General features: G+C 43.5%; 1 protein-coding gene across 2 annotated transcripts in view; it reads right to left on the bottom strand.

The window, feature by feature from the left end:
- The window catches only part of LOC136832538 (uncharacterized), a 55,005-nt gene that overhangs the window by 18,312 nt on the left and 17,215 nt on the right, over positions 1-19,478 (bottom strand). For both annotated transcript variants that reach the window (XM_067093531.1, XM_067093522.1), the window contains exon 2: positions 18,824-18,989. In XM_067093531.1, the coding sequence (XP_066949632.1) occupies positions 18,824-18,947 (124 nt within the window). In that variant the 5' untranslated portion in view covers positions 18,948-18,989. The remainder of the gene's footprint in view (positions 1-18,823; positions 18,990-19,478) is intronic.

The following is a 19,478-nucleotide window of genomic DNA, read 5'->3' as shown; positions in this document are numbered from 1 at the left end:
CGTTGGCAACGCTGCTGCAAGTCCCGGCTGTGTATGGCCGAGAACCCCAATTGCGTTATTCATTAATCAGATTGAAGTGGGGAGGAGGGTGGGAATCATTCAGGTGTTCAGATTCAGGTGTTCAGGTAAGTATTACAATATTAGTTTTATTATGAAAACTTCATATTGCAATATACTCCCTGAACACCTGAATTAGCCCGATTAACAAAATTTAGTGGAGGTGGGTTCAATTAAGTCAGACCGACCTACCAACAAGTAAAGCAGGAAACTCATTATCGTCTATTATGCATAAAAACAACAAACCTCACCTGGTAGTCTACTCAGCAGGTGGGGATGCCTGAAAGGAGAGAGTACCCTTAACGTCAAGTCTCGAGTCATGGTACTGTCTGGGTCGAGCTACTTCCCATGTGGTATTCAAGGAAAACCTCCCACGGAAGAAGGGAACTAACTCCCATGTGGCTAATCAAAGCCTCGCATGTAGCGGAGCCTGGCGAACCTCCCATGTGGCTATTGGTAGCCTCTCATGTATGGAGGGGGAACGAGTCTCTCCCATGTGGCTATTGTAGCCTCTCATGTACGGAGGATAAGTTGAATGTGCAGTCGGAGCTTCGAATCATTGCCGTCCGTTGCTATCGATGCTGTGCCGAGAGGTTGAATAAATCTAGCTGAAACCCACCTGGATATACCTATCCTCATTTAATTGTAAAAAAAAAAACAAACATCTTGTGTTTCGTAAAAGAATTCCGATTCACTGACAAAACTACTCACCTATCTTATGCTGTCTAACCTTGCCCCTACTCTCCCCACCCCCACCTTTCATCTACCCTTTACTAAAGAATTGAATTGGCCACCACAAAAGGACCCAGCGAGTAACCCTTATCCGACGAGAATTGAATGTCCTAAGGTAGAAGGAAGTGAAAACTGATACTGATTTCAAGTAGCTGCTTCTAAGATTGCCGACACCGAGAATTCTTGAGAAATGCCGACGATGTCGCTACCCTCTAATACTATGAGCTCTTGGGCGTTCAGAGGAGTTCGATGGTTCCGAAGAGTCGAAGAATTAGCCGACGCTTGTTGTATTACCTCTCTTAAGAAAAACTAATAGCATTCTTCGAGATCGAGTGTGAAGGACGTCTGGGAGAAACGAATAGCGTTCTCGGGTGAGGCAACATCTTTTCTGTGCGTAATAAATAAGCCTTCAGCGCCCTGACTGGACATAATAGCATTTCTGAAGCGTCATCTCCCATGAAATCTTCTAAAGATGTTACTCTAAACGCTCTGGGTAAAGGATTCGATTCCGATTCGATTCGATTTAGCTACGAATTCCGGCAAATATGACAGAAACATATCTTTCCTGAGAAAGATATAGTTCTTGAGACAGCTCGAATCTCTCCTACTCTTCTAGCTGTGGCCAGAGCAACTAGAAATAATACCTTCTTCGTTAACTGTCTTAATGACAGTGTTTCTAATGGCTCGTATTCTGACGACCTAAGGAGAGTCAATACCGCGCTAAATCCTACGATGGTGCCGAAGGGAAAGAACTGGGCGTTCTATCTTTAAAGACCTTAAGAGATCGTGAAGTATTCTACTGGTCGCCAATTCCGGAAGATGGAAACGGAACGTACTACTAAGCATTGATCTGTAACCGGCGATCGTAGAGTACGAAAATTTCTTTTCTTTCCTCAGAAAAAGTAGAAAGTCCGCTATTTTCGCTACCGTTGGTAGTGAAATACGATGACCTTGGTTCCGGCACCAACTGCGATAAACTGCCCACTTGGCCTGATATAGTTTTCTGGATGATCTTCTCAGACAGAAAGACAGTTGGCGAGCCACTGCCTTAGAGAGTCCGGCATGACGTGCTGCTCGCTGGATAGTCTCCATGCAGCTAGCTTCAGCACGCGGAGGTTCCGGTGGAAATGATGGAAGTGCGGCTGTCTGAGAAGATCTTTCCTCTCTGGAAGGAAAACCGGAACATCTATTAGTAAATCGAGAAGGTCCGGGAACCAAAGTCTTTGAGGCCAAAAAGGGCAAATCAACGTCATCTCGGTGTTGTAGGAGATCCTGAGTTTCATCAACACTTGTTGAATCATTCGAACGGAGGGAATGCATACGTTTGCATGTCGCCCAAGAATGCAACATGGCGTCCGTCCCGAACGACATGGGATCTTCTACTGGGAGAAGTATACTGGGAGGCGAAAGTTTAGTCTCAGAGCGAACAGGTCTATGGTTGCTGGCCATTTCTTCAATAGAAGTTGAACTTCCTCCTGCACTAACGTCCATTCCCCTAGAACCTCTTGCGATCGGCTTAGGGCGTCCGCCAAAACGCTGAGTTTCCCGATACGAATTGAGGAACGAGTAGTCCTGTGGCACTTCGCACCAGCGGAGAATTCTCTGGGCGACTTGATTCAAAGTTTGTGATTTTGTCCCCCTCCTTCTTGAGGTATGACACAGCGGTTACGTTGTTGCAAAAGAGCGCTACCATCCTGTTGCTTAACTGATCTGCGAAGCAACTTAGAGCCTCTTCTACTGCTCGTAGTTCTCTGTGGTTGATGGACTCCCTCCGATCCAGATTCGTCCAAAGGCCTCTGGCCTGACATTCCTCCAGGGTTGCTCCCAACCCTGATCCGAGGCATCTGTGTACAGATGGAAAATCTGGAATGGGGGGAGTCCAATCTACGCCGATGGTCAGATGATATTCTTCTGACCACCACCGAAGATCCTTCAGGCAAGAATCGTCCCAGACTATGAACGCGTTCTCTTCCCGAAAGTCCCAGCAATTCCTGAGACATGCCTGAAGAGAACGCATCCGAGATGAGACCCTGGAATTAGGAGAGAGAGGGAGGCCATCCTGCCCAGCAAGCTCTTCCATAGGCTCACAGGTTGCGCTCTGTTCGATCTGAATGTTTCTAGTTGGCTCAGAATTGCCAAAACTCGTTCCTCCGTCGGAAAGCCCTCAAACGACGCGTCTGAATAGTTATTCCTAAGTACGTTTTTGTCTGAGCTGGAATCAAAGAGCTCTTTTCTAAGTTGATGCGTATTCCCAACTTTTGACACAAATTCAGTAAGAAGTCCCTCGCCTGCAAAACTTCCTCTACTGACGAAGCCTGAACTAACCAATCGTCGAGGTATCGCCTCATCCTGAAACCCCGACGATGCATTATCTCTGAAATAGGAGACATCACCCTCGTAAAGACTTGAGGTGCTGTGGTCAGACCGAAGCAGAGTACTCTGAACTGAAATGTTCCAGTTGGACCCGAGAATCGAAGGAACTTCCGAGATTCGGATGGACCGAACTTGGAGATAAGCGTCCTTGAGGTCCACTGAAATCATCCAGTCGTCTCTCCGGACCGACCGCAGCACCGACTGAGAAGTTTCCATATGAAACTTCGGGGAGATGATGAACCGGTTGAGACTCGAGATATCTATGATGGGTCTCCAAGATCCTCCCGACTTTGGAGCCACAAAAATCCGACTGTAAAAACCTGGGGAAGAAGGCGCGGGTTCTAATGCCCCTTTTTCCCAGAGGGCTCGGACTTCTGCTGCTAACGCTATTCCCCTGATGGAGGAAGGGGAATAACTGGGAAGATGAACCAGTGAGCTGGATAGAGGAGGCAGGGAACGAAAAGGGACTCTGTACCCCTTCCTTAACACCTCCACTACCCAACTCTCCGCGCCATACTCCTTCCAGGATTCCCAGAATGGAGCTAGGCAACCTCCCTACCGGTGCAGACGAGGGAAGTGTCTCCTATTTCCAAAACCCTTCTTAAGGACAGAAGGTTTCGGATCTGAAGTGGAAGCTGAAGTCTTGGATGAGAAACGGACTTTCTTAGGGGACCTGGTTGGTGATTTGGAACGGGTCTGCTTGGCTGGTGATGTCATCCTGGAACCTCTCGGAGATCTAGAGGACTGTGCTGCCACTCGAATCATGGCTTGCTGTGACTCGACAGCTGAAGAAGAGGAAACGAAATTTACCATCGGCTACGTCTTCCTCCCTGAAAAGACTGTTGCTGAGCGCCAAAGGTGCTCTCAACAGAGCCCTTTGTGAATATCTGGATAATGCGGAGGTAGATGGTTCAGAAAGAAATCCCTCCTTTTCTTACCGAAGAAGGTCGTACAACCGGCCGATATATTTGCCTGATAAGCCAGTCCCATTGACACCGAAGTGATGAGATTGTCGAACAAAACCGGGTCCGAGGGAGAATAACCGTCCTTTTAAGGAACCCCATTAAACCAGATAACATCCACATCGAATGGGATAGAGCCTCCGACTGAGAACGAAAAGTGTCTTCCAAAATACCCGCTTCTCTTGTCGTGACGGAAACCAAACGATTCAAGAAGGGACCCTAGATAGAAGAGCTTCCACCGATTCATTAAGAGGTACCCTAACTCCCGCAGAAGGGTTACCCGCAACCTTGTAAAACCATACGAGAAGGAAGTAAGGAGGAATCCTGCCTACCCGACCCAATTAATGCCGCTAACCTACCGTCCGCCTCCCTCAATGCCTGCTCGACATGGCCAAACCAAACTAGATTCTTTGGTGCATGAGCCACCACTGGTTTCGTCGCGAACAGTGACTCAAACATCGCCTGATCAGGTTGAAAAGGTTCTTCCGGAGCCTTGGACTGTGGGTAAAGAGCATGAACGAAGTCCACCATCCGCTTGTATTCGTTCTCGTTCGCTGAAGGAGAACAGGCTTCCCGTACCGGATCCTCTTCCTCGCAAGAGAAATCCTTATCAGAAAGATCCGACTGAGTCGAGACAGGAACAGAGACAGGCTGACCCCTAGAAAACGCTGGATCAGTTAACCCGAACACGAAATACCTGAGTGCGCAAGACGCACACCTGGGGAATCAGCCACAATGTTGCGGGCAGCCGAGAAGGGTTGCGCAAAACCCGCACTCTCCAACAACGGTGGAGCTACGCTGAGCCAGACACACCTGGGCGAACCACGCCCCCCTCAGAAAACAGAGAAGCCGCAATACTCGCCAACCCCGAACTAGGCTGAATAACAGAAGCATGCTGATGAGGAATCGCCGCAGCAGACACTCCGCTATTTGCGGAAGAAGAACAAGGTGGAAAAACTCATGTTGACCTGCAACCAACCCGAACCTACAAAACCGTCTAACCGGAGGAAGAGAGACACCTGTTGGAAAGGTAGAGAAGGAAGGTACAGTAGGAGGGAAGAGAGAAGAAGCCACACTCGGGGAAACCACCGGAGACCCTGCCGATGACGTCATACATGTAGGGAACGAACGCACCAGACGGGCCGGAGCTCACAGGAGTTTCGCATGGGAAACTGCGAGGTGCCGAACCCGAAGCGATTGTGGATGATAGGTTACCCGTAAACCTAGCTACTGGAGTGATTGTTGAGACTACCGGGGCCGAAACATTGAACACGGAACAGTCGCACTACCAGATGCCGCAGCAACAGGCTCCGGAAGACGAGATCATATGATTTGTGGAAGATTGTCCCAAGGCAAGTCCGTTAACGGTAGAGAGCTCGGATGAGCGAGAGAAGAAACCGAAAGTCTCCCGAAGAATGACCCAAAACGGAAGGTTGAGAAAAAGCCATAGAAGATTTTGAAACCATAGGAGAAGAGATGTCTGTGGATACAGAAGAGGCCATAGATTTTAAGGAAAGAAAATAGACCGATTCTGTTTCCCCCTGATAATCCTGTAAAGCATCATTTGTAAATTCAGGTAGGTTTTTCAAAACATGCTCAAAAATGTTGGAAAACCCAATATTAAAACAATTTCTGACCAAAGATCTGTAGCCTTTAGAGAGTCCCAACAGATCAGCATTATACTCTGCAATGTTCAACAATTGATCTACTGAATTGGACTCTGAAAGGGACGAAGGTTTGTCCCGAGGGGGAAGAAGAAACTTGGAAGAAGAGAAAGGGATACTTTCCAACCTATCCACACTAGAAGAGCTAGGAACCAAAATTGAATCATCCTCTACCGAATTCGCAACCTTTTGTTGCAGAGAGCCTACTGCGGGAAAAAGAACCGCTGTTGGATCCAACAAGGGAGCCGCAACCTTAATGACACCTGACTCCGACTGCACCTTCAACCTATCTTCCTGATTCTTTACTACCGTCCTATCTCTAACTGTCTGCGTCAATCCTAAATTAGATTTTACCTTAGGACTTACGTTACCAGGGTGAAAGGGGAAATCTGCTGCTGACACTGCCTGCTCCGGCGCCGGGGCCGGTAGATCCTACCTTTGAGGTTTGCGGTTCTCCATGACCCCGGCACCCGTTAGGGCTGGTTCTGGAACAGGCAGGGGAGCTGAAAAAGAGCGATTAGGTTCTGTGTCCCTATTAACTTTTTCCTGATCCTTTATCTCTGTTAGTTTTGACATGAAACTTGAAAACAAACTAGACATGCTGGCTGACAATTTGTCTTCTAATTTCCTAAATAATTCTGACTCTAAAGCCTCTTCGTCAAAACCCTGAGTTTCTACCCCTGAGTCCTTATGTTTACTCTTAGAAGCTAATGATTTCCTATGCTTGAGATAATCCTCCATCTGTGTTGTCGACCATGACCTACACTCGTCACATCGCAATGTGACGCTACATTGTACCTTCCTGCAATTTATGCACAACGAATGTGTCGTTTTTAAGGGTACTCATCCTTTTCTTGCAGGCGGTGCACGAACGATGGGCTGTGGTTTCTCCAGCGGTAGCGATCTCCGTCGTCACGGCAGAAGCAGATGTGGAAGCCGAAGTTGTCAAGGGTGGTGTCTTATCCATTTTATCCATTTCAAAATCCAAGCCAGGCCAAGTCAAAACGGGAGAGAAGGTCCAAAAAACCAGAGAAAGAACAATCCAGGAGAGAAGGGGGCGATCTAAACCAGTCCAAGTCGTTATCCAATCCAAAAAATGAAAATAAGGGGGTCGGGCTTATAACCAAAATTTCGCCTGATGTAGGACAAGTCCTAGCAGCACAGCGAACAAAAAGCAATTGAGGTTCTCGGCCATACACAGCCGGGACTTGCAGCAGCGTTGCCAACGGGTGCGCTAGGTAACTCATTTGATAGGATTTTCCTGTAAGCGTTGGTAACGCTGACAGTTAATTACCCACTTAGTGGGTAATGAGTTGGGGATATAGTTCGGGCTGGTAGGTAACCAGGGCTAATTCAGGTGTTCAGGAGTGTATTGCAATATAGATTCTTTACATTAGCTCTCATATCTTCAGTATGATGCAGGTAAATCCTTAAAGCCCTTACACGACATGTAAGGGAATCCAGCTCACATGGCATTAGTGATTCCAAGATGAGTAAAAAGACTGTTCTAGGTAAGGGCTTAGTCCTAAAACCATTCTTAGACTAAATTAAGGGGGATTAGCTACTTTGGGGTAAAAAAAAATCATTATTTTAAAAAACTGCTAAAGTTCTTCCTAAAACATTCAAGAATCCATTAGGGGCACTAAGGGTGTAAGGTGCTGCCGGCCTGCGTAGCATAAACCATCCCTATTTACTCAACCATAATACTCATTTTACTCAGCAAAAATAAGTGATCACAGTATGGAATCCACTTTTCTGGCAACTCTGGTTTTTATGGTGACAATTGTAGGAATAAAAGCAGTTACTGAATAAATGAAGCATCATTTGATCCATATAAAAACAAAGGGAGAGCATACTGCTCTGCAATTCACTCCATACCCAGCCCCATCATGTCCCTTTAAACTTTAGGGGCCATTATCTCAAAAGTTACTTCTGCACAATCAAATATTCATAGAATATCTAATATGTGCTCTGTTTTATTGAAACTTGGCATTCTCTTTTTAGGCAACTAAATGGTCACATTGAGATATTCCAAATATAAAAGGAAATGAATAAAAATACTCTGTAACTGAATATTCAATGATGTCATTCAGGCTTGCATAATAATGTGGCCACACTATATAGCATTTAGATAATTAAGGAAACTTTTTATGACGAAGAATTTAGACACTTTTGAGCTACTCAGAGAAAAAAATTCATTGAAATCATTTAAATTAACCAAATATTGAGGCTGCTACAACGAAAACCGTAAATAACATTGACCTCATGACTACATGACATCACAACTCAGGACATTTAAACTTATAAAAAACAACAATAACTTGTAGTATTTATATATAAAGTTTCAACCCTTAATTCACACTGGTTTTTTTATGATTTTTTACCTCAAAGCAGTTAGGCCCCCTTATAGGCAAACACGAATGAAATGCCTTGTCCTTAGCAAAACCTACCTTAAAAGACAAATGCTTGTAGCTTGCTCACTCTCTTGGCAAAACATACTGAGAGGAAAAATTTCATAATGAGGTGCAGGTGCTGGAGAGCCCCTTAACATGGCACCAGGACCCATACACTGACCACTAGTGTTGGTAGATTTGATTTGCAGATTCCCTTCTGGCACTGATAATGGCCTTCTTACAAGCTTTTGAGAAGCCTTGAGCTTGCAGGAGATGGTGTCTCCATGCAGTCAGCTTTAGCAAGTGGGGTTTGTGATGGAAACTTTCTTTCCTTGGCTGCTTCAAGAGATTCTTCTTGACAGGGAGAAGTCTGGGCAGACCTACCAACCAACAAAACCAGTCTGGAAAACCAAGCCTTCCTTGGCCACCATGGGGTAATCAATGTTGAGACAACGTACAAAATCGCCTAACTTGATAACTTATTTGGGATCATAGCAAAGGGGGAAAAGGCGTAACAGTCCTGACCTGACCAGTCTAACAGCATGGCATCCAATGCCCATGCCAGAGGATCTAGACTAAGTGACCAATAAATATGCAGATGACAATTCCACCTGCTGCAAACAGGTCTATAAAGGAAGAACCCCCACAGCTTCAACAGCATGTTGCACGTCTCTGGTTGTATAGGCCACTCCATCACTGTTACTTGATCCCTGCAGTTGAGTACATAAGCTAAAATTTTCAATCTTCCAGGAGCAAACAGTGGTAATAAGGTGGTGTTCCTGCTCTCTGTCCCTGAAAGAATCTGCCCTGTTAACTGAAAGAGAGACTCAGACTTCGTCCCCCTTGGCTTCAGATATGCCAGAGACATGGTCAAAAAGACTGCCACTTATAGACTGCAAACCAAGCCTTCCAGCTCTTGCCATCCCTCCATACTGCCAAAAATTCTAAAAAATTTATGTAAAGTTGCTTTTCCTCTCAAGATTACAGACCCGACGGTTGCCTTTCACCTGCAACCACACCCCAGCCTTTGTCTGATGCATATGTATACAACAACAGGTCTGGGCTCTCGAGATTTCATGACATTCCTCGCTGAAGATGAAGTCTGTCACTCCACCACTTGAATGTTTCTTCCAGATCTCTGGAAACTGTAACCAGAGTTGAGAAGTACCCTCCAATTTCAATGCTGTTTCAGAAATAACTGCAGAGACCCCATCCTTAGCCTTGCCCTGGTACAAGCTTCTCCAGTGAAGGGGTGTTCCCTAACGGGGGCAATAACTGAGAAGACTCAGGCCTGAGGCTTAGAAATTCTTCAAATGTTGATAGAAAAGACTCTACACATTTTTTTGTAGGAAAAACCTTGATATTCAACATGTTGATCTCCATTCCAGGATGGAACATGATACCATGAATAATATATACTGTAATGTGTTTCCTTTTAGCACCTTGATATTCCTAGCAAACTTTGGATACAAAACATTCAACTATTAACAACACAATAGTGTAACTTCTAAAAAAATTTAAGGAAATAGAGAACCCTTAATGTTTGATTTCACACTTCATTAAATATCAGAAGCATTCATAATCCTAGAAAGGCACATTTTTAATTGTAAAGAATATACATATCACAGAACTTGAAACAATTCAACTTATGATATGAATGGTCTCACTGTCAAACCTTTGACAGCATTTGCCAAGAAAAATCTTTATGAACTGACGTCTTTTTAAAAATGATACTTTCATAATAAAATTAAGTTTCATATAAACTTAACAAGTACAGTGATTGCATAGCTAACGTTTCTACTCGTGCAGCAGCCTTTTTAAAAATTAGCAGTAGCAATTCTATTGTTTTGTGCAGGTGACAAGCCTCGCCCACTATTGGGGAACACGAGAAGCAACCTGGCCAGTAAGCTCACTTTGTTTGTGCCCTTATGTCCATAAGAGGGGAGGAAGGCGGGCTCCGATTCTGTAATTACAGTAAACCCCCATATTCGCGTTCTCACGATTCGCGGACTCACGTATTCAGGGATTTCTCTTTGGAACGTATCTACCCATTATTTGCGGAAAGTTCGCCCATTCGCGGTATTTTTCATTGAGAAATATCCACTACATATTGTATTTTGATCTCATTTTCATGACTAAATGCACTTTTTGTGATAAAACTATTAAAATACTCAGGTAATACTTGAGTTACGATAATTCACCTTACGATAATTCAATTTTGCAATAGGGTAAGCAATTAATACCAATACGACAATATTACTTATAAATTGTTTTTAAATTTCACGTGGGCGCAGGCAGCAGCGTAATCAGGCAGTGAGAGAGACCAAATTACAATAGACAACTTTTCCTCCATCTCTTTATTCCATCTTCTAGTTAAAAAATTAAAAGGGAATAAAAGCAGTGTTAGTAACGTTAAACCCTTGCATAAATGCGTCCAACCATAAACAACCGACCAAGAAACTGTTGTTTTGCTTATAACCGAATTGGATACAACAGCCGTTTACCTGTATTTCAACCACCGTACGGTAATAAACAATTTCCGTAGGTTATGGCACAAATGACATTAAGTAGAATAGGACTGATATATTTTTACATTATACCCTTATTTGGTATGGATAAAAGATCGTCAAAGAAATATACTGCTAAATTTAAGCTGCAAGTTGTAGCTGAAGCTGGGAAAACAATGTTCAAGCTGCTAACGACTATACAGTACTGTAAATTATCGTGCATCGGCAACATGGATGAAACTCAATCACAATTAAAATGGGAGAGAAAGTATTTTAATCAAAACTACTGGGCATGAAAGAACACATTACTGTTATTTTTATGCCAATAAACGATAAATACGTAAAGCTCGTATCATGATGAAAGCAGGTGAAAATAGCGAATGGAATATTGAATTTTTTTACACAAAACAAACGTCCCCAAACGGCCATCGTCATCTATTAACGAAAATAATAGATAAATTAATTTCACAACGAGATGTATTTTAGTTATATTTCGACTTAAAATTACAAACACTTCGTATAACGGAAAAATAACCTAGCCCCTTATAAATAAAGTATCTAAATTACTCTACAGATTTATTTACACTAACTAGAAGCAAGAAAAGTGCTCAGAACTGAGTTAAATGCGGCGAAATAAACACCGCATAAACATTTCCAAACCAAAACATTGATTGCAATTTATAATACAGAAGCAATAAGAACATATACAATATTATTGGATACAGTGCATTAAAGAATAACATTTTAAAAGATCCATGGAAAAAATGCATTATTTGTTATGCTGACGTTTGTATAATATGATATGCGAATGTAGAGTACAGTATAATGTAGGCTACGCTATCATGTATGTATACAATATACCATAGTGTAGGCTAAGCTAATTCTTGTTTGTTATTCAATTTCTCTTTGTATTGAATTATCATAAGTCACTTTGCAAGAACCTCCCAATTAGCTGAAATTAATAATTACTATACAGTGCATGTAAAGAGTATATTTTATAGTGTAGGCTAGGCTACCGTATATGTATACAGTACATGGTACTGAATGCCCTAGTGTAGGCTAGGCTATGTTTGAGATACGTTTTGGTATTTCTTACTTTTTTTCCAACAAACGATGGTTTTTTTTAAAACCTAACCCCATCATAAGTAGGATAATACCTGTATAAACATTTTTAGTTTGTTTTGTGTGTGTTTGAACTATCAAAATAGGGAGTTCTAAGTGTTTTTAGAAGGGTTCTAAGTATTCGCTGGTTTTGCTATTCGAGGGGGTGTGTGGTACGCATACCCCACGAATCGGGGGGTTTACTGTACTTGGTACGTATACTGTATATGAAAACTTAATTTTATGATGAAAATATCATTTTCATATAAGTAACTTACCAATTAATTACACAGCTGAATCCCACACTGAATGGAGATGGGATACATGGACTTACAGTCGACCCCCGCCTATCCATGGTTCCAGATTTGCAGACTCACCTATTCGCAGTATTTTTCATACAGAAATATTCAAAGATTACCAATGTGCTTTTTCTAATAAAACTACTAAAATATTCAGGTAAAAGCATTTTTAGAGGGTTTTTTGGTATTTTGAAGTATCAAAATAAGCAGTTATAAGCATTTTTTGAGAGGTTTAAGTATTCGCGGATTTTAGCTATTCGCAAGGGGTAGTGGTACGCAACCCCCGCAAATACCGGGGGTTGACTGTATACTACTCCAAAACATTAAAGAATGGTAATGACTTTGAAATAAAAAATTTGGCCAGCACTGATACAATGCTTGCTGTTTCCTTACCTGGTAAGAGAGCTACTTCAGGTGAATACTGCTTCTGGTTGGAGCTCATCTTAACCTGTAGTGGTGTGGCGGTTGACCCTTGGGTCACCTCTGTTTCAGTGGGAGCTTTGCAGTGGAAGATAGGCCTGATGGCTAGCAAAGCATACTAAAGTGCTCTTGCTCTGGGCGCAGTATCAAATTAAAAACAACCAGAAAATGCCATACCTACTCTGAAAACACCACTAGACATCCACCAAGTGTGGTGGGTACTCCAGGTACACTGTACCCCCTGGCTCCCCAAAAAACACGAAACCCTACACCAAGGTGAAAAGACAGTAGTAGTAGTAGTAGTAGTAAAAAAAAAAAAAAAAAAAAAAAAAAAAAAAAGAGGGCTTCCTATGAATCCTCCCCCAATACCATGCCAGCCACCGATAGCGGCCCCAAGGTACTGCAATTATCAAACACTGTTTCCACCTCCTTTATGTAGTGAGATGCGAAAATAGACCTGCACTTCCAGCAAGTTGACTGAAGAATGGAAAATAGGGACATATTGTGCCTGAAAGCTAAAGTAGTAGATACTGCTCTGATGTCATGAGCTTTCACTTTAAAATTAGACAAAACATCCTCTTGAATCCATGAATGTGCTCAGAAATTAAGTCCCTCAGGAAGAACGACAACGAGTTCTTAGTTAGAGGACGAGAAGGGTTCTTAACTGAACACCAGAGGTTACTGGATGAACCTCTGATCTTTTCAGTCCTGCTCAGGTAATACTGTGCCTCAGAGCTCTGACAGGAAAAAGCACTCTCTCGTCTTCCTCGGAGCCAAGGATGTCCATTAAATTCTTAATGGCATAAGAACAAACTGCATCTCCTTGGGAGAAACCTACCCTTTATCGATGGCTTGAATTACACTAACACGTTCAGCAGTATCTAAAGCAACGAGGAAGAGAGTCTTACGAGTAAGGTTCCTCAGAGAGGCGGAACGAAGGAGTTCAAAAGTAGGACCTGTCAGCCACTTCAATACTACGTCCAGGTTCCAAGAGACCACATTGTCCTTCGTCTGCTTGGATGTATCAAAGGACTTGATGAGATAGTTAAGATCTGAGTTTGATGAAAGATCTAGGCCTCTATGTTTAAAAACTGAGCTAAGCATAGCTCGATACCCCTTAATGGTGGAAGAAGAAAAATTTCTAGAGCTCCTCAGATAGAGGAGGAAATCAGCATTTGTGTTATAGATGTCTAAGAAGCGACATTATGGTTGATGCACGACTGACAAAATTTTGCCCACTTATCCAGGTAGACAAGGCTAGAAGAGTTACACCCGCATTATGCAATAGCCTCTGCAGCTCCCCTTGAAAAGCCTTTCCCTCTGACAAGCTTGCAGACAGTCTGAAGCCTGTCAGAGCAAGAGCGGACAACCCTTGGTGGTGTCTCATGAAGTGGGGCTGTTTGAGTAAATGCAGTTTTTGGGGAAGAAGTCTTGGAAAATTCACCAGTAACCACAGAAGGCCAGGGAACAACTCCTTCAGGGGCCAAAACGGGCTGTGAGGGTCATAGTTATGTTGTGATGAGTTTGAAAATTGCTTATCACCTCCCTGACCATGCTGAAGGGTGGAAAGGCGTAAAGATTCAGATTGGACAAGTCTTGCAGCATGGCGTCTGTTGCCCATGCAAGAGGATCTGGGGCTGGAGAGCAAAAGAGGCGGCGGCAATGGTTCTTGGAGGTGGCAAACAGGTCTAATGTTGGCCTGCCCCATAGTTTCCAAAGATCCAGACAGACCAAGGGATCCAGGGTTCATTCGGTAGGAAGGACCTGCTTCTGACAGCTCAGCTCGTCTGCCAAAACATTTAATATCCCCTAGATAAACCAGGTGACCAGAGGCACTCAATTTTGATCCACCACAGTAGTAGATCTCTTGCTGCCTGATAGAGAGAGAGGGAATGATTGCCACCTTGTTTCCAGATATAGGCTAAGGCCATGGTATTATCCGCACGCACTACTACTGTCTTGTTGCAGACCATGTTCGAGAAATACCGAAGGCCTAGATGTACCACCTTCAGTTTTCTGACACTTACATGTAGACTTTGTTGCCCTGGGGTCCACATACCGGATACAGTGAGGCCCCGTATTCACGGGGGATGTGTACCGCATCCCCTGGCAAACAGCTAAAATCCGCGAATACTTAAAACAGCTCTAAAAACACTTAGAACTGCCCATTTTGATAGTTTAAAGACAAGAAAAACCCTGTAAAAATGCTTATACCCGAGTATTTTAATTTTATCACAAAAAGTGCATTTATTCATGAAAATTATATGACAATACAGTAATTAATGAATATTTCTGTGAAAAATACCGTGAATGGGCGAATTTTCTGCGAATAATGGATAGACATTTTCCACAGAGAAACCCACGAATGCATGAGTCTGCGAATTATAAGAACGTGAATACGGGGGTTTATTCTATGTCCTGATTCCCCAGCAGGGCTCCCCAGCCTATGTCCAACACATCTGAATACAAGTCTAGGTCGGGGCTCAGAGATTGAAGGGACTTCCCTGCTGATAGTCTTTCTTCAGACAATCACCATTGCAGGTCCAATTTGATCCCCAAGGTGATCGGAAACATGTAGGGTCCGGTTGTGTTTTCCTGTCCCAATTGACCTTTAGAAAGAATTGAAGAAATCTCATGTGCAACAATCTGCCTGACTTGACAAACATCTTGATGGATGCTAGAGTCCCCAGAAGGCTCATCCACTGTTGAGCCGAGCAGGACAAGAGGGCTAGAAAACTGTCGACCATCTGAAGGGAGCTGGAAATTCTGTTGGGAGACAGAAAAGCCTGAAAAGTCTAAGAATTGTGAGTCACCCCAAAATAGAGAATCTCTTGTGACGGGGTCAACTGGGACTTCTGGAGATTGATGAAAAGACCCAGTTCCTAGGTGAGGAGAAGAATCTTGTGCAAGTCCTTCATACACTTTTCCTTAGACGGGGATCAAAACAGCCAGTCCACGTACAGACTGATGTTTATCCCTATTAGATGGAGCCATTTTGCGAGAGGAGTGAGGACTCAAGTGAACACTTGAGGAGCCATAGAAAGGTCAAAGTAAACGGCCCAAAACTGATATACAGGCAGTCCTCGGTTACTGGCAGCCTCGGTTATCGGTGATCTGGTTTTACGGCACATGTCTAGCGACAACAATTGGATTTTTGGTGTTAACATGCACCAATCTCCGGTTATTGGCACCAATAACCGGATATCGGCACCGATAACTGGGGATCGGCTCTATTATTGCTTATTTTCGGTTATCGTCACACCATCAGGAATGGAACCCCGCCAAAAACCAAGGACTGCCTGTACTTTGTGCTGAAAGATGAACCTTAGATACTTCCTGCATGTCCAAGGTTATCAAGTCGCCCCGGTAAATGGATGAAAGGACTGAACGGTTTGTACTCCATCTTGAATTTTGTCTTCCAGACAAAATGATTGAGGGCACTTACATCTAGGACTGGTCTCCAGCCCCCAAAGCTTTTGGAACCACAAAGAGACGGTCGTAGAAGCCCTCTGTATTGGTGTTCATGACTTGCTCTATGACCCTCTTTAGTATGAGGAAGGACACCTCCAAAAGGGCCAAATGTCTCTCTGAGCCTTTCGAGTAAGCAGGTGATGTGATGGGAGAGGTGAATAATGGGGGGCTCTAGAAGCCTAGCTCCTATTGGTGTATGAAGGACTCCCATCTCACTTTTTGGGCACTGTCTCAGCTGATCCTTCTTGATGGACCTGGCTGTGAACGGACATAAGAGTGGGTCCTAGATTGCGATCTGGGCCTACCTCCACAAAAGAGCTGCTGCTGGAGAGGAGAGGTCATCTTGGGAGCAAAGGAAGTCGAAGCCTTGGGACGCTTGGAGGATTGTGAAAACAAATCCTGTGTTGACTTCATTTGCAAATCAGATGCAATTTCCCTAACCGTGTCTTGAGGGAAGAGGTGGTGTTGGTCCAGAGACAAAAACAACAGGACCAACTTCTGCATCTGTGTGACTCCTTTAGTGGTGAAGGAGCACCAGAGCCCTCTCTTCTTCAAAACAAGAAAAGAAAAAAAAGGAGAGGCAGGCTCTAGAGAGCTATCCCTAACGGCCTTGTCTGCATAGGGCAGGACTACCAGCCAGTCCAAAACGAATCTAATAATTCTTGAAAATCTTCAATTTTCTTGTCCAGTGCCCCACTGTCCAGCTGAGGAAACTAAAAACTTCGAAAACCTTGAACAAATCCTTGACAAGGAAGTCTAGTTCTGCCGACGAAAACTTTATTTTCACCGACAAGAATGCAGAGCATTGACAAGGGTCGATGAGGCCAGAGAAGTCCCCTAGGGAGGAGGGAGCAACTCCCAAAGAAGGAGCTTCCCGCTGATGTAAGATAAATACCTCCTACGAACTAAGCATGAGGGAGGAAAGGCGAAAGACGCTTTTCCTTGCTCCATTTTTGCTGAAAGCCAATCTTCAATCTCCTTAAAAGCCTTCTTGGAGGATGAAGAAAGTACAGTCTTGGGGAGCCTAGTCCTGTTGTCCAGGCAGGTGAGGACGGGCCAGCTGGGGTGAAAAAGGAGGGAAAATTTGCCAACAGATACTGCAGAAGAGCTGCATAGGTTGACAAGAGGCAGGTTCTTGATCAACCTCCTCCTCTGCCGAGGAGACCGGAGACAGGGTAGTATCAGGAGAAGTCTTGGAAGCAGAGGGAGCTTTCTTCAGCAAGCTCATAATCTCAGCCAACTGTTGCTTAATGGGAGCCAACAAAGGCAACAGAGACTGTGGTCCCTGAGCAAACTGAAGAGTAGCAACATGTCTGGGAGTGGGAGCTTGGCACTCAGAGGCAGGTGACGGGTACTGAAGAGGTGGCACCGGGCGCTTGGGTGGCGCAGTGTGCTCAGAGAAGACAGGCATTGGAACGCTGACGTGGAGTGCCTGAGAGAGTTTGCTGGGTGCTTGGGGGCCAGGTGAGGATGCTCAGCAGTTGGGCATTCGGGAGAGAAGGCCTCTGGACTGTCCCATGCGGAAGGAATAGGATACTGGACTGGGACAGTGACACAAGGGTCCACAGCATAACTACACAAGGCTATGGACTGAAACTAGCCTTCTTAGACTGCTTAACAGGAAGCAGATCAGAACAGCGACTATCACTGAATGGTGCTTAAGAGGACGTGACAAATCTAGGAATTATTTGTGGCACCTCCTGTCCACACTGGAATTGTTAGAACTTGAAGATAATTGATGGACATCCAATGAGAAGCCTTTCCAATGGCTGTCTGCCAATACCTGGGATCGTGCAACAGGCTCAACTGAGGGGGTGGCTACCCATGGGCATACCCCACCAGCCTCCCTTGGACTTCCAGTATGTCTTTTCCTAGGTTCAGGGGAGAAGGACAGTGACCTTCATGTAGGAAAACTGGCAGGACAAGTAGCTACCTCCTCCACTTGCACAACACTGTCACTCTAATCACTTTTTCGGCGAACACTTTGTCCATCACTAATTTCAGTGACGCTCCTAATTCTGCCAATGTGTTCACTACAAGATTAATCTTCTGATCAAACCTAGATTCTAAACTGGCAATGGTATTAGGGTTGGAAGCAAGGGAGCCAGGCAAGGGAGTAGGTGGATGAATAGTAGGAGGGCCAATAATAGGAGAAAAAGTGGGAATAGGAGTAGAAGGAATAGCAGGACTTAACTTCTAAACTAAGTTTAAGAGTGGTTTCTAGGCTAAGTGATCACTTCTTGGCTCTAGAAGCTAGTTTCCTCTTCCTATCCCTTTCTAATTTATCCAAGTGTGATCTAAGCACTTTACACAGTTTCTCATCCCAATCAGAACATTCATTACATGTTTGCTCCCTGCTACATGCTTGCCCTCTACATTTACTACAAACCAAATGCAGATTGTAACAAGATTTTGTCAAACTAGTTTTACAACCTTTGCTGCAATAGGAAAGACTAGAAGAGCTAAAATCTGACATGACTATAAAACTAGGAACCTGATCCAAAAAACTAATAAGCTGACAAAAGCTCTGAAAGCTATCGAAATAAAGTAATAATACTTCACCGAAATACAGCAAAAACAACTGAAAAGCCATGAAAAAAGCTGCTGCAAGAGGCACCGATGCATACATCAGAGCCGGCAGAAACAAAGTGAGCTTATTGGCTCACATTCCCCGATAGTGGGCAGGGCTTGTCACCTACACAAAATAGAATCGCTACTGTGAATTTTTAAAAAGGCCGCTGCGCAAGTAGAAACATTAGCATGTAATTACTTGGTAAGTTACTTATATGAAATTGCATTTTCTTAAATCACTTTACAAAAAACAAAACACTACAATATACTAACCGTTGCGTATGCTGTGATTTTTCACCACAACAGATGTAGATGGTTTCTTTCTGCTTTCATAATCAGAGAGCATAAACTCCACCCAACCCTTTGTGATTTCAGAGCCTGAAGCAGGAGCCTTCATGATGAACTTTCCTATAACCACTCAACAAGTGCTTGGTATAATCTGGAACCAATAACAAATTACTAATCATTATTTAATAATATCACCAGTTGCAAATACAATATGGGGCTGAATCAACTAAAATTACAGTACTATTGTAATCAACATCATTGACAAGGACATAATGTAGCTTTTTAGGAAAATCCATTAATGTACTTTCCTATGGAAAATACTGACAACCTGGAACATTAGAATTTGACTTCGTTTTCCTGCTCTCTGCATAGATAATTTTCGTTCATACTTGTTATATTGTAAAAGTCAAGAAGTACGTTACTCTGTATTGTGTAATTCAATACAGTGCATCAATAGGGAACAGATACTGATTTACCTGAAACGAAATTCAGAAAAAAAAAAAAGTGAAATAATTACTTTTTAAGCAGTCATTATGCTGAAAATTACAAGATGTTTCTCAGTGAAAATCTCCAAATACATATCTCACACTATAATGATTTAAGTACATAATATAACACCTGATTTTGGAGTTTGTAATGT

The sequence above is a fragment of the Macrobrachium rosenbergii genome, chromosome 4 (assembly GCF_040412425.1).
Source record: "Macrobrachium rosenbergii isolate ZJJX-2024 chromosome 4, ASM4041242v1, whole genome shotgun sequence".
In the NCBI taxonomy this organism is placed as follows: Eukaryota; Metazoa; Arthropoda; class Malacostraca; order Decapoda; family Palaemonidae; genus Macrobrachium; species Macrobrachium rosenbergii.
Note: the sequence above shows the minus strand (reverse complement) of the source record. Positions and strands in the feature narration are given on the sequence as shown.